We start from the raw sequence: 15,000 nt of genomic DNA on the forward strand, positions 1-15,000 counted from the left end.
TTAGTTATGCTACATGCTAAGCTAATCTATGTGGAAAAGACAACCACATATTGAAGATGGTTAAAAGATAAAAGTGACACATATAGTCACAGTTAGCTAATGTTAGTAAAACACTGTAAATTAGCTAGTTAGCTAGTGTTTTCCTCTGTAGAATAACATAAGATGTTACTAACTAGCTAGAGCTTGATGTAGTATAGCAAACATTTTACTAACAGTTATCTTAATATATGATATATATATATGTTGCTTTTATCTTTTAACCACGTTCAAAATGTGGTTGTCTTTTCAACATAGATTAGCCTAGCATAGCATATCTGAGCACAGGAAAGGAGGAAGTTGACTGAGGCTTATTCAACTGTTATTCGAGCACATAGCGAAAAGGGGCGCGGCTTAGGAAAGGTCAGCCTTTCATAGAGCTCATTAGGGGAGAGATGTGCTCATTGTAATTCAGATTTCATATCTTTTTATGTGTTTATACCTGTTTTATTTTGTTCTAACATCTATTACTTGTATATCTTTGCTTCAGTCAAAGTTTTGAAAAAGTGAACTCAGTAAAGAGAAAAATCAGTTACCAATTTTAAAAAACTAATTTATTTATGTTTCTCCTTGTTTAGTAAACATTTGTTGATTAAATGTATTAAAACAGAAGAAAACAACAACAGGTAATTAATTTGAATGACCTCTGACCTTTGACCTGGACTCCGGCGCTGCTCTCCGCTCCGTCTCGGCTGTACACGCCTTCATCACGCCGTGACGCGTTCTGAATGGTCAGGGAGGCCACGCCCCCGACATACGAGGACCGAGCACCAGCTGGAGCGAGGCTCTCTGATGGAGGAAGGTGAGACATCATCATCTTCATCGTTATTGTGTTCAATCAAAAGAACTGAATCGTCTGCAAACAGGTTGAGTTTGAGCTGCAAGAACTAAACAATAGAGGACCCAGTATGGAGCCCTGAGGACCCCCAAGCTTAAAGGTTTGTTTCCATAGCCGGTCTGCTCCGACTGAAACTGCTATTTTTATCATCTACATCTGTGAATTAAGGATTTATTTCCACCAAACCAGAGTTGGTGATTGTTGGAAACACTAACTAAAGTTGTATTTTGTTTGTGTCCACTTTGAAGTGTGATTATCTGTGAGGTTAAATTACTGGTTCAATGAATGGAGTCTGTTGGGTTGTAGCATCCATTGTTTGGTTTGAGATTCTGGTGCTCTAACAGAAGTGTCTGCTCTCCATCATGTTTTCCATCGTTCTTCCAACTTTCTTTCAACACTCAGAAGGTTCTTTCAACCTTCGACTGGAGCTTCTTCTAATGACCTTGTGTTGTCTTCTGTGATCAACTCACGTTCACACAACAAACAAATATCCACTTGTGTTTTATGTTTGACAATTTAGTTATAATTACTCAGATCTTAATGGAAACTTGATTAATTTGAGTTTTCTGTCAGCAGGACCTCGTTCTGGTAAATATGAGCTCAGACTCATGTTTCTGCTGCTGGGAATAAAAGACGAGTCTGTTATTATATAATTATAGTTTTTATTTAGTTTTTACATTTTCTTAATATGTTGACAAAAGAAAATTTATTTTCTGTTTATATATATATAGTTTATATTAGATATAGTTTTATTAAGTTTAATTAAGTACTCAATGTTGTTACTGTTTGTTTTTTTAATAAATTCTAGTTTGTATTTTTACTGAACTTTAATGTTTAAGAACTGTAGTTGGGAGTTTATTTCCTGATGTGAAACATCTGGAGTCCCCAAAATGTGATGAACACGAGTACAAACACACAGAGGGTGGATTCCCCCGTCAATGCCCTTCTTGGGTCGGCTTCAGTGTGTGTGTGTGTGTGTGTGTGTGTGTGTGTGTGTGTGTGTTAAAGTCAGTGCAGCAGCGTGTTTTGTCTTTATATGGTTCCAGCTCTCATATTTGTTTAACGGCCGTACGACACCAGAGAGCTACTCTCTCTCCCTCTCTCTCTCTCTCTCTCTCTCTCTCTCTCTGTCTGTCTCTCTCTCTCTCTCTCTCTCTCTCTCTCTCTCTCTCTCTCTCTCTCTCTCTCTCTGTCTGTCTCTCTCTCTCTCTCTCTCTCTCTCTCTCTCCCTCTCTCTCTCAGATGTATTAGTTCTGGTTCTTGAACCTTGGTTCTGTTTCAGTGGAACCACAGTAACCAACAACCTGTCGCTGGGTTTAAGTTCCAGTCAGGAAACAACTTTCCAGGTTCTGAACTGATTTATTTCTGGTTCTGAACAAGGTCATTGAACCTGGACGGAGCCGGTTCCCTGCTGGTGGAAAAGGATCTGAGGAACCTGAGACTTTATGCATCCTGTCCATAAAGTCTGGACCCACATGAGCTCAGTTTTAGGCTTCCTGCTTCCTTCACAGCCGCTGGATGAAAACAGATTTCATGAACACTAGAGTCAGTCAGCCGCTGCCACTGAGTGCAGGGCAGGAATTAATAGCAAACAGCCAGCGCTGTGGATGCCCCGCTGCGTGGCTGTAATGCCCCTTCTAAAATTAACTCCCCACAGTCAGTCGGCCCTGTGTTCAACTGGCTGTACAGATTTCCTCATTAAACTACAGGAGACACACTGAGACGTCACTTCAGCATCTTCACAGCAGACCGTGAAAGCTAACACTAGCTAGCTTTAGCTGGAGAAAGGGGAAGGATGGTGACAGACAGGTGCAGTGAGGCTTTCAGGTCCATTCAGTTACTAATACTGAAATACTGCAGTACAAATACTGCATTATAACCCTCACTGAGGTAAAAGTATTATTATTGTGCAGTAAAATGTTCCTGTCAGTGTTTTAATATTATATCTGATCTTTGTGGATTAATATTCCTGCTGTATTACTGTTATATTATATTATATTATATTATAATATAATATAATATATCATATTATATTATATTATAATCCAGGCCTGTGAGTGTTGAACTCTGCTGCCACCTGCTGGAAGCTTCAGTCCAACACACCCTGTTTCATTTATCAGGTTTCCTGCTGTTAGTTATTACAATTATTGAATTAAAAATCTTCTTCTTTTAACTAGACAAAACATCACCCAGTACAGACAGACAGACAGACAGGCAGCAGACAGACAGCAGACAGACAGACAGACAGACAGACAGGCAGCAGACAGACAGACGGTCTCACTGTGCACACTGAGGGTCCAGGTTGCAGAGGTTACAGTCGGTCCGTTGGTGGCGATCAGCTGACACCCGTAGGTTCCCTGGTCCACCTGTCTCACTCTCTCCATGGTGAGAGTGAGACGGGTGCCGTCCTGTCTCTGCTGCAGACCCGGTCCCGTCCTCACCGGACGCCCGTCCTTCAGCCAGGTTACCGTGGCAACGGCAGCAGACGAGACTGAGAGTGGGAAGACTTTAATTTAGTTAAGGAGACAGCGACACCTAGAGGCTGAAAGTTGTCGTTACACCTCGTTACAGCACGAGTAAGTCCTGATTATTACCCAGAATGCATCAGTACACTGTAGTGACTCCTGATATCTACACACACACATCAGTTCAACTTTAATAGTGAGTTTTTTGAGGTTTAACTTTATGGAGAATCTCTACACGTTATTTTGTAATCAATAAGTTAGAATCAAAGGTTGTAATTACTTTGGCAGGTGAATGTGACCTGTGCTCCCTCTGTGGCCTCCTGGTCCAAAGGTACGGCCTCGAACCGCAGGTTGAACCCCAACGCCGACCTCCTCAGAGCCCTGAAACACACAGATAACAAACACAGTACAAAGCTTCAGCTGATACATAACATTATTATTATATTAATATATTAAATGAATAACAGTAGATTATATTACGTTATATTACATTAATATATTACATTAATAACAGTAGATTATATTATATTATATTATATTACATTAATAACAGTAGATTATATGACATTATATTATATTAATCTATTACATTAATCTATTACATTAATAACAGTAGATTATATTATATTATATTACATTAATCTATTACATTAATAACAGTAGATTATATTATATTACATTATATTACATTAATCTATTACATTAATAACAGCAGATTATATTACAATAATCTATTACATTAATAACAGTAGATTATATTATATTACATTATATTACATTATATTACATTAATATATTACATTAATAACAGTAGATTATATTACATTATATTACATTAATAACAGTAGATTATATTACAATAATATATTACATTAATAACAGCAGATTATATTACAATTTAACTTAGAAGTTAACTAGTGAAAATAAAAAGACACCATAAAACCTAAATGTGGTTGTCTTTCCAACATAGATTAGCTTAGCATAGCATATCTAAGTACAGGAAAGGAGGAAGTTGACCGAGGCTTGCAACTTTGATTGGAGCACATAGTAAAAAGGGGCGGGGCTTATGAAGGGTCAATTCAGTCTCCACTAACCCCCCCCCAGACCTCCACTGCTACTTAACATCCGCTAACGTTACGTTAGCTCTGGTTTCATTCTGTACCTGCTGCTCTCTGAGCTGCTCGCTGGCTGCTGGACAGAACCGGGGTGAACTGGAACCGAACTGGAGACTGACTGGACCTGCAGACAGACAGACAGACAGACAGACAGACAGACAGACAGGCAGGCAGGCAGGCAGACAGACAGACAGACAGACAGACAGACAGACAGACAGACAGACAGACAGACAGACAGGCAGACAGACAGACAGATGCCGTGAAATAGAAGTCAGCATCTTTATCTTTTATTTTTTGTTGTTTTGTATTTATGATAAAGATGTTGTGACTGTAATAACTCGTTTAAACAAGTCTTATTTAAAGTCAATGTTTGTTAATCACAATCACTGACTGCTTCCAGTACAATAATAACATTTTTATTATTATTATTATTAATGTTATTTATATGGGTGTAGTGACTCTGACCTGAGCAGCTGCAGTTCTGGCCCCGGCCACCAGAGGGAGCTGTACAGGAGGTCCCGGCTGAGACAGCAGCTGCTCTCTGGGTCTGAGCAGCTCTGCCTGAGAGCTGCAGGAGGAGGATCAACCAACAGAGACTTTAATGTGTGCGTCTGTTTTCTATGCAGCACTTCTTTAATCGTACACACATTTCTGTCTTTTGGGAGACAATAAAAGTATCGACCCTCAGACTTCCTGATCAGATCGATCACTGATTGATACGTCATCAGTCAGAGAGACAGCAGCTTAAAGAAGAGTGAAAGCTTCAGGTGACAGATAGGTAAACATATACAGAGGTCACATGGGAATACTGTGTGGTTATTGAAATCTATTACTATTACCAGCTGATAGAGAAACATTTATTTTGTAAAATACTTTTTGAAGTATTTTTTAATAATCCGATTATATCGACTAAACCAAAACTAGGTGACATTTTCCTTTTCACCAGTATTATACACTATTAATAGTTAATATTTCTCATCTAACTCTGAATTAAGGATTTATTTATATAATAGATTATAAAATAATTCTTATATGAAACCACAGTTGGTGATTGTTGAAATAAAAAACTAGTTGTAGGTTTAGTTTGTTCCCGTCTGTTTGAATGTTACGATGATCTGAAGGTAAAATGAGTGTTTCTGTCTCTGGAGTCTGGTGGAGAGTGATAGTGATATTACGGCTGTTTGTGGTTAAACTAAAGGTCTATCTCTGTAGGGATCCTTTCCATAATGCTGTCAGACACTGACAATAACATCCTGAGTCTGTCAGTGGAACAAACAACTACTGTTAGTGGAACAAACAACAACTACTGTTAGTGGAACAAACAACTACTGTTAGTGGAACAAACAACAACTACTGTTAGTTGAACAAACAACTACTACTGTCAGTGGAACAAACAACAACTACTGTTAGTGGAACAAACAACAACTACTGTCAGTGGAACAAACAACAACTACTGTCAGTGGAACAAACAACAACTACTGTTAGTGGAACAAACAACAACTACTGTCAGTGGAACAAACAACAACTACTGTTAGTGGAACAAACAACTACTACTGTTAGTGGAACAAACAACTACTGTTAGTGGAACAAACAATAACTACTGTTAGTGGAACAAACAACAACTACTGTTAGTGGAACAAACAACAACTACTGTTAGTGGACGCACTTTGAATCCCAAAGATTAACATTAGTTTACCCTGCTGTCATTACAGCTCTTTACTGAAATATTTTCTCTTCTACGTCGGTGAATTAAGGATTATTTCAACCTAACCAGAGTTGGTGATTGTTGGAAACACTAACAGAGACGGTTTTGATTAGTTTAATTTAGTTTCTGTCTAGTTTGAATGTTGCCATGATCTTTTAGGTAAAATTACTGTTTTGGTGAATGGAGTCCGGTGGGTCATCTAGTGGCGGTGAATGCTGTATATATAATTCAATTAAATTCAATTAAATTCAATTCAATTTTATTTGTATAGCGGCAATTCATAACAGAAGTTATCTCAGGACATTTTTCAAATAGAGCAGGTCTAAACCGAACTCCTTATAACATTTACAGAGACCCAACAGTACCACCATGAGCAAGCACTTGGAGACAAGGGCAAGGAAACACTGCCTGTTAAAAGGCAGAAACCTAGGACAGACCCTTCGGCTCTAGGTGGGTGGGAGAGAGAGAGAGAGAGAGAGAGAGAGAGAGAGAGAGAGACAGAGAGACAGTTGCAAGTGTTACATTTTTGCATAAATATGTGAAGCGATATATATAATAATAATAATATTGTCATAATACTGTAAAACCTTTGTATCTGAGCAGTAAATTAGACTCTTGTGTGAGGCTGTGAATGACTGACTCACCTGGAGGAGTCGTCAGGAATACCTGAGGACAGAAACATCCTGTCAAATATCAAATTATCTTTAATTAAAAAACAAAACAAGAACCTGACTGGTTGTCTCACCCTGGACGTTCAGTGCCGCGGTGGCGGTTGCCGTTCCGGCACTGTTGGTGACCAAACACGTGTAACTTCCTGCATCCTCCGCATGCACTTCCTGTATCTCCAGGAAGTGAAGACCAGAGCGCTCGTACATACTGACCCGCCCACAAGACTGAAGCTCCGCCTCCCCCTGAGACAGCGAGACAGAATCATGTTATCATTCTTTGTCTTCTATCTGATAGATCATCACACACTGGAACTACATTTCTCATAATCCTTTGCTGATCTTTTTTTTGTATGATTTCCACGTAGGTTAACAAAGGTTTATGTCCAGAAGTCCCTCTCCCCCGAACCGTCAGTAGGACACAGCGATCTCTGGCCTGGCTCTCGTGTGGTTAAAGTCTTACCTATCTGAAAGAACACAGTGTCTTTCTTATAATAATAATAATAATAACAATTAATATATACAAATGTGAAATATGGAGTACATCAGGGCTCTGTTCTTGGCCCACTGCTGTTCTCCTTTTGTTTTACTTGGCAGTCTTTGAATAAATATCCACTTCTACGCTGACGATACTCAGTTGTATGTTCCTGTAAAGGCTGACGATCATTCCCGAATTATTAAATTAGAGGCCTGTTGCCAGGATGCCATGTCATTTCCTGCTTCTGCATTCTAATAAAACTGAGATATTGGTCTCTTTCTGCTGCTTGGTCAGTGGCTCTCTGCTTCAAAAATAAAACACATGACTTTAACCCAGGAGATTGCTGTTAGTGTCCCGTGTGAAACCAAAAGTCATTAAACTCATGAACTCATTCTCATGAAACAGGAGAGCTGTTTACTTCCTCATATTTCCTGTATAAGCAGGCAGTTAGGGAGGGACCTGTTGCAGTAGCCGTATGTTACGTCCCACCGCCACTGCACGAGCTAAACAGCAGCTAACTTTACCGTTAGCTACTTATAGCAAAAGGTCCAACAAACTTTGATCTAAAAACACAAAGATTATTTTGTACATTTCTTTGTAATAAATTGTTAAATAGGGTTACAATATGAGTGGGAATGTAATCTTAAAGGTTTTTTTGCTTGTAACTTTACAATCTTTCCCTAAACCTAACGAAACTGCGACCACTTCACAACGTTAACCATGCAACCTTTAGTTTGAAAGTCTAACCAGATGTTATTTGCATATTTATTTATTATTATCGTAAAGGCCTGTGTGTCCAGAAATGGGAAGAGGGAAACATACAGTGTCATATTTTAAAGCGGACAGCCACTCACCAAGCAGCCGTATTTGACTCTACATCGGCACATTAGAACATCAGATCAACAAGTTTGCCTTTTTCCACCGACGTATCAACAGCTAAAATTAGAGATCTTAATTCACGCCTTTATTCCTTCCAGACTTCATTACTGTGATGTCTTCTTGTCTGCTCTAAGAAAAAGCTGTCCACTAAGCTCCTCCCACCTTTAACCATGTGACCCGGGGCTGTGGGCGTCCCGTTGCTTTGGCAGAGAACTTCCCGGTCTGTCCCAGCTTGGCGAACACTCGGCTCGGTTTGGTGACGAACTTTGGCGGACTCTCGCCCCAAATGCTGGGCCTGTTGTCCATCGCCGGGACCGCAGAGCGACACCTATGAAATATGGGAAATGGAGTTCTATGAGTTCTGCAGTTTGAGGACATTCAGAGTCCAACTGAGCTCTCTAATGGAGCTAATGGTCTAAATAAAATATAGGAACATTGCAGATTGTAATGTTTTATTCTAAATATGATTGTCAGTTATTTTACAGCTGTCAGTGTTTGTCACTTTTGGCTGACGCCCAGGATGATGCTTGCTGGCGCCTACAGTCTGTGTACGGGAGGTAGAGAGTAGACGTGTAAAGTACAAGAACCTCAATATTGTACTTAAGTAGTTGAGTAAATGTACTATAATGTCACATTCTGAAACACTGCGAAAGGAAACAACAGCGAACGTCTGCTGTTGTGATCAAACCTGTGAAACCTCCTGAGGAGCAGCTGTGGAGGATTTAAGGAGGTCTGAGTCTGACCCAGAACCTCCTCCAACACAGCGAGGAAGAGTTACGACTCCTCGTTTATCAGCGCGACTCGACTCCAGAGACACAGCGAGGAGAGAGGAGGAGGAGGAGCTCACCCTGGTTTCATGGAGGATGGGAGGACGTATTTCTTCCCAGAAGTCTCTGCAGGTGGAAAAACATTAAAGTGTGAGAGAACCAGCAAAAACAGGTCCGGACTTTAGTGTTTGACTCCTCAACATTTTAACAGTTTAAAGTGATTTAAAGCAATTAAATAAAGAAACTACAGACAATATAAAGACACACTGACAGAGGGTTTCAAACTGTTAGTGATTAATAAATAAACTGTGATGATTAAAATATATCTAAATGTAAATTAATGGTCCCAAATTTAATTTAACACACCAACAAAGAACTTTCAGTTAGTGTTGATTCTGGCGCCCCCTGTGGACAACAGCGGTAGTGTTTCTACTATCCAATAATCGTTTTAGTCTTTAGGTTTTATCTTGTTTAGATTCTTTTTATCATTGATTACCCTGAGGATTATTTTCTAGATTTGTGGTTTTGTCCGAAAACAGTGACAAAAGTAATTATGGAGATTTTATAGAGAAAATATTTCCTGGTTTTCCCTCTGACGTCCTCCGGCTGCTCAGCTTCAACTCTGATGGACGGATAGCTTTAGCTGAAGTAGTAGTAACTGCTAATTTGCTACTGCTAACTGTATCTGCCTTGAGCTGCCTCCCTACTGCCTTTATTACAGGAAATATGAGGAACTAAACGGCGCTCTGCTTCCTGTTTCATGGAGACTTGGAGGAATATAAATTTTCCTACAATAACTCGAATCAATTTAATCTGTTAATGAACTGAAGGTTAACGGAGAAATTAAATGATCTCTGGCTACAGACACACAGATTTAGACGGTTAATTAAAGATAATTCTGTGTTAAATGTTAATTAATCTCCTCTTCATCAGCTCAGGTTATTGATTATTAATGAGCTCTGATTGACAATGAGGAGGTCGATGATCTCAGTGTTCTTTAATATTATCAGTTGTGTTGAGGAGCTCACAGTTTAGTTCACAGTGTGAGTTTAACAGACAGGAAGCTGCCGTTCAGCTGTTTACGACGCAATAAAAACACACACACACACACACACACACACACACACACACACACACACACACACACACACACACTCACACACACACACACTGCTGAGAGTACAACCTCACTGATACTGAGGATAATATTAATATTATTTTAGAGTTTAAAAACAACTCTTGAGGTAAAAAATGAATTATGAGACAAAAATCTGCAGATTTACTGAAATACTTTTTATTACTTTAATGTAAACTCTCGTTTACACAACTAAAAACTTTCTATCCAGTACTTTTTTTATATTTTATCATTTATTTTATTCTTTTTAATAAACATTTAACTGTTTGATTATGATCCATTTATTATTACTTTTATTGTTTCTCATTGAATTAACTTTTTGTGTTGTTTTGGCTGCAGTGGTCACCAAAATATGTCATTAAATAAGGTTTTTATTTGGTCTGACAAATGTGCTTGAAAACAGCCTTTCGAGTGGCACTGGAAACTGGCAACAACAAATTCAAATCTTAATAAAAATAAATATATATATAGGCGCTTGTGTGACGTCAGGTCGCAGGTGGATTTACCCAACAGTGTTGTTAAGAAGTAGGCTGTATTGGACATATTTAATCCTTAATGACCCGACCCAACCCGACCCGCGGGGTCGGCCCGCGCCTCACTATCGTGTAGCGATAGAAAAGCTAATATTGTGCTGAAGGACTGAGTTAGCACAGAGTCATTAGCAGGGGTAATAGCGTAGCAGAAGTATCATTAGTATTACTATAAATTATATTTCAGGTATTCAGACCTTCCAGAAGGATCTCCACGGTAACCTGTCGGCTCCCGGCCTGATTGGTGGCCTGACAGGTGTAACGGCCCAGGTCCTCCTCTCTGACTCCGCCCACCACCAGGTTGAAGGTGCCCCGCCCACCTTGCGTCACGACACAGCGCTCTCCACCAATCACAGCCCTCCCCTCTCTGTACCATGTGACCTGAGGCTCAGGATGACCACGCACCTGGAAGACAGACGTCACACCTGGATTCAGCAATGCTTCCTCTGTGCGGCCGCCATATTGGAGAGATCAATATCCACAGTAATCAATACGGTGTGTGTCCGAGAGGCTAACACTGATGTTAGCGTGTGTGTGTGTGTGTGTGTGTGTGTGTGTGTGTGTGTGCAACATGTGGCGTGCAGATGTGTGTGATGACTTCAAGCTCCCATGAGGCCTTGCAGCTCCATCACTGAGCTGTGGACTGACGGTGCGTTCAGGTGCTGTGGGATTATAGAAATCTGTTTGTTCCTGAGAGAATTAAGTTTAATAAGTTTGTTTTCAGTATTTAAAGTTTAACTCCTGCAGACGACAGCGACTGTAGGGGGCGTGGCCTCGACAGCGACTGCAGTGATTGACAGACTGACCACGGCAGTGTAGCAATGAGCTGGTAGTCAGAGCTAACAGAGGTAGCCAGCCATGAGCAGCTGCTGTCAGACTGGAGCTCTTACAGTCACTAGAAGCACATTCACACTGTTTGTAAAAGTTTCTGTGTGCTACCTAAAATGAACGCAGCAGTTTGACTCAGAACTTTATAGAAATGTCCCAAACTGTCCACCCTCACTCACAGGGTTCAGACTGATCTACAGCACAGTGTGTGTGTGTGTGTGTGTGTGTGTTTGGTTGACTGATTCACACCAGGAAACAGACGATCACAAGACCACAGACATCTTAATCTCTCTCACATCCTCCTCCCTCGTCTCCTCTCACATCCACCTCCCTCGTCTCCTCCTCCCTCGTCTCCTCTCACAGCCTCCTCCCTCGTCTCCTCCTCCCTCGTCTCCTCTCACAGCCTCCTCCCTCGTCTCCACCTCCCTCGTCTCCTCTCACATCCACCTCCCTCGTCTCCACCTCCCTCGTCTCCTCTCACATCCACCTCCCTCGTCTCCTCCTCCCTCGTCTCTTCTCATGTTTTCTTGTTTCGACCTGATTCATTATTTTATTTAAAGTTGAAAGCACCTTCCCCTCCAGTCGGGCGTCTCCCCCCAGGGCGACCCGGGCGTTGCGTGGAGGAAGGACGAAGGCTGGAGGATCGTTGCCGCGGGAACTGCATCCCGGTGATGGGCCTGTTACCTTGGAGACGGTGGAGGAGGCAGAAACCAACCGGACATCACTCATCCTGCTGTTAAGACAGAAAAACACAACAATATTAAAATAATATCAGCGATTAAAAACTAATGAATAAATTATATTTATTTAAAATTAAAATGTTGATTTTAATATTGTTTTTTTCATAACTTATTGATCAATAACATAAAACCAAGTAAATATAACATCTGGTGAATCTGTATGTTGATTAAATCGTTATTATTTATCTTATTTATTATTTATAGGCTGATTAATGGAAGTTCCTTTTTTCACCTTTAATTCTACAAAAAATAAAACTTTCAAATGTATAAATGAGAATAATTATTAACACAAAGACTGTGTGTGTGTGTGTGTGTGTGTGTGTGTGTGTGTGTGTGTGTGTGTTTGTGTGTGTGTGCATTGAGGGATGAACAGATCAAACACATGAAGATAAAAACATCATACGTGTGTGTGTGTGTGATCAGTAGTGAACATGTTTGACCTTATAAGGAAACAGTTTCCTCATTGTAACTGATCATCAGACTCAACTTTCACCTTGTTAAACATGCAGTGTGTAGTTTCTGCCACCAGGGGGTCTCTCACATCAAAACAATATCAAAAGAGGAAGTATGATGAGGTGTTGTCTTCACCACCAACAGGTTATGCTATCATGCTAATGGACTGAGGCTAAAGGTAACAGGTCAGATGATGGAAGTAGCTAACGAGTTGTTTAGCGCTCAGTACCGATTGGTCAGCAGGTACGGGTCGGGCACTCACAGCTCCTGATCACTGAGCACGCTCAGTGCGACGCTCTGTCAGCCGTCAGTTATTTCAGACTGTTTGAGTTGGTGTTGTGTTGGTTGGACGTCGGTTCGGTCGACCAGATGGTGAAACGGCGGCTGAATGTTTTCAGAACAAACAGAATGAGCTGCTGTTAGTTTTCCTGCTGTCACAGTTAAAATATGCTGCTAATACTCACAAACATTTTCCAGCTGCCTTACATGGCTTTAAAGCCTCTAATAGCTGCTAAATGCACTTGTCTGTTCCTGAAGTAAAATTACATTTCTATCTAAACGTCGACCTTTGCTTCCTATTAAGTCCACATTAGTGCTGGAGCTAAAGCAGGAACTACACATCAGTAATCACATCAGCGTTTGATTAGTTCCAGACATTTTCTCTCTTTATATAAAACCTGCCACATTCTTAAAGTTGAATACATGAAGCTGCCTCCAGAAACTGCTGCAGTGTGCTAACAATGCTAATCCTGCTGCCATAAACACGCTGTGCTGGGGGTCGAACCTGAATGTCAAAGTTTATTAGCAGCAGCTGACGGAGAATGTGAAGGTGAAGATTACAGGCCCGACATATTTACCTTGACAGTTAGCATGCTGACATTAACTAATTAGCAGAAAACACAGCTGACGATGATGAAATGTTGTTAGTTTTAGTGGAAATTACAAAATATGTGTCAGGAGATATTCCCAAAAACTAGCTTGATATTTTAAAAAAAGAAAACGGTATCATGCTAACAGACTGAAGCTAACAGGTCCTAGGTTATGATGTCATGCTAACGGACTGAGGCTAGAGCTAAGATGTGTCTAAAAACTGATGTGAGAAGTGACTTTTTGCTGGAAAACAACAACGGCTGCTTCTAAAGAGGTTAGCATAGCTGCTGCCACCATCGGTTATATCAGTATTTGTTCATCAAAAGGAGAAAAAAGAACGACACAGGAGTTATTTTCCTCGATGGAAAAGTTCTTCCACCTTCTGCCTGTAAATGTTTGTGGCTCCACCTTCAGAGAAAACAAGTGAATCAGGGAACAGGAAGAAGAATAACATGTAACAACAGAGAGTGATAAACTGATAGACGATCAATAACACTAACAGTTTCTACTGACGTTCACACAGAAACACAGATAACAGACGGCCTTGGAACAACACAGAAAACAGAGACAGTCTGATGGGAAAGTTTCCAGTCAGCAGTTCAGTTGTTACACAGATGCTCTCTCACACACACATACAGGTTTTTGTGTATTTAAAGGACACTGCTGCTCTTACTGTATTAGAGGGACACACAGTTCATTGGCACTGTGCATTATGAAGACATAACTTGATGTATGAGCACACTTTTACAGACAATATAGTCCATTAAATAAGAGCCTCTAATGTATAGTAGTTTAGTGTTGTATGTTTTATAGTTAGTGCCTGTTTCCTGTTTACATTGTGTTGTTTTCATACACACACTCAGGTATTATATTGTCTGTTATGTGTCTGCGTATGTATGTCTGTGCACCTGTCTGTCTCTCTCTCTCTCTGTCTCTCTCTGTCTGTCTCTCTCTCTGTCTCTCTCTCTCTCTCTCTCTCTCTCTCTCTCTCACCCCAACTGGTCGAGACAGACGACCACCCACCTAGAGCCGGAGGATCTGTCCTAGGTTTCTGCCTTTTAACAGGCAGTGTTTCCTTGCCCTTGTCTCCAAGTGCTTGCTCATGGTGGTACTGTTGGGTCTCTGTAATTAATGTTAAAGAGTTCGGTCTAGACCTGCTCTATTTGAAAAGTGTCCTGAGATAACTTCTGTTATGAATTGGCGCTATACAAATAAAACTGAATTGAACTGAATTGAATGTTGTATATAACATACAACATATACAAAATCGAGGTGGTTGCTAACCATGATGTTGTGAACTGAGAGTAATTAGTTGATCTAGATGATATCTGCTTAATAACATGTGTATCAGCACCAATACAGGAGCAGTGGGTTGAAACATCCCATATGTTCATACAGTAGGGATGTCTACTCTCAAAGAGTGGTACTGGCACATTGGTATGCTAACGGACTGAGGACTGAACAGGTCCCAGGTTATGATATCATGCTAACAGACG

At 40.5% G+C, this 15,000-nt stretch overlaps 1 protein-coding gene across 3 annotated transcripts in view; it reads right to left on the reverse strand.

Annotated features, from left to right (window-relative positions):
- Positions 1 to 15,000, reverse strand: part of LOC127365104 (myosin light chain kinase, smooth muscle) — a 55,975-nt gene that overhangs the window by 38,771 nt on the left and 2,204 nt on the right. Inside the window, exons 2-13 of one of the 3 annotated variants that reach the window (XM_051402832.1) lie at positions 12,897 to 13,018; positions 12,012 to 12,174; positions 10,811 to 11,018; positions 9,029 to 9,074; positions 8,344 to 8,509; positions 6,905 to 7,070; positions 6,804 to 6,825; positions 4,920 to 5,022; positions 4,502 to 4,578; positions 3,620 to 3,720; positions 3,156 to 3,365; positions 688 to 825 (exon numbers count right to left, since the gene is read on the reverse strand). In XM_051402832.1, coding sequence (XP_051258792.1) covers positions 688 to 825; positions 3,156 to 3,365; positions 3,620 to 3,720; positions 4,502 to 4,578; positions 4,920 to 5,022; positions 6,804 to 6,825; positions 6,905 to 7,070; positions 8,344 to 8,509; positions 9,029 to 9,074; positions 10,811 to 11,018; positions 12,012 to 12,170 — 1,396 coding nt within the window. In that variant the 5' untranslated portion in view covers positions 12,171 to 12,174; positions 12,897 to 13,018. Of the gene's footprint in view, positions 1 to 687; positions 826 to 3,155; positions 3,366 to 3,619; positions 3,721 to 4,501; positions 4,579 to 4,919; positions 5,023 to 6,803; positions 6,826 to 6,904; positions 7,071 to 8,343; positions 8,510 to 9,028; positions 9,075 to 10,810; positions 11,019 to 12,011; positions 12,175 to 12,863; positions 13,019 to 15,000 lie in introns of all 3 variants that reach the window. The other 2 variants (XM_051402831.1, XM_051402833.1) reach the window with 2 other exon arrangements.

The sequence above is a fragment of the Dicentrarchus labrax genome, unplaced genomic scaffold, assembly GCF_905237075.1.
Source record: "Dicentrarchus labrax unplaced genomic scaffold, dlabrax2021, whole genome shotgun sequence".
In the NCBI taxonomy this organism is placed as follows: Eukaryota; Metazoa; Chordata; class Actinopteri; family Moronidae; genus Dicentrarchus; species Dicentrarchus labrax.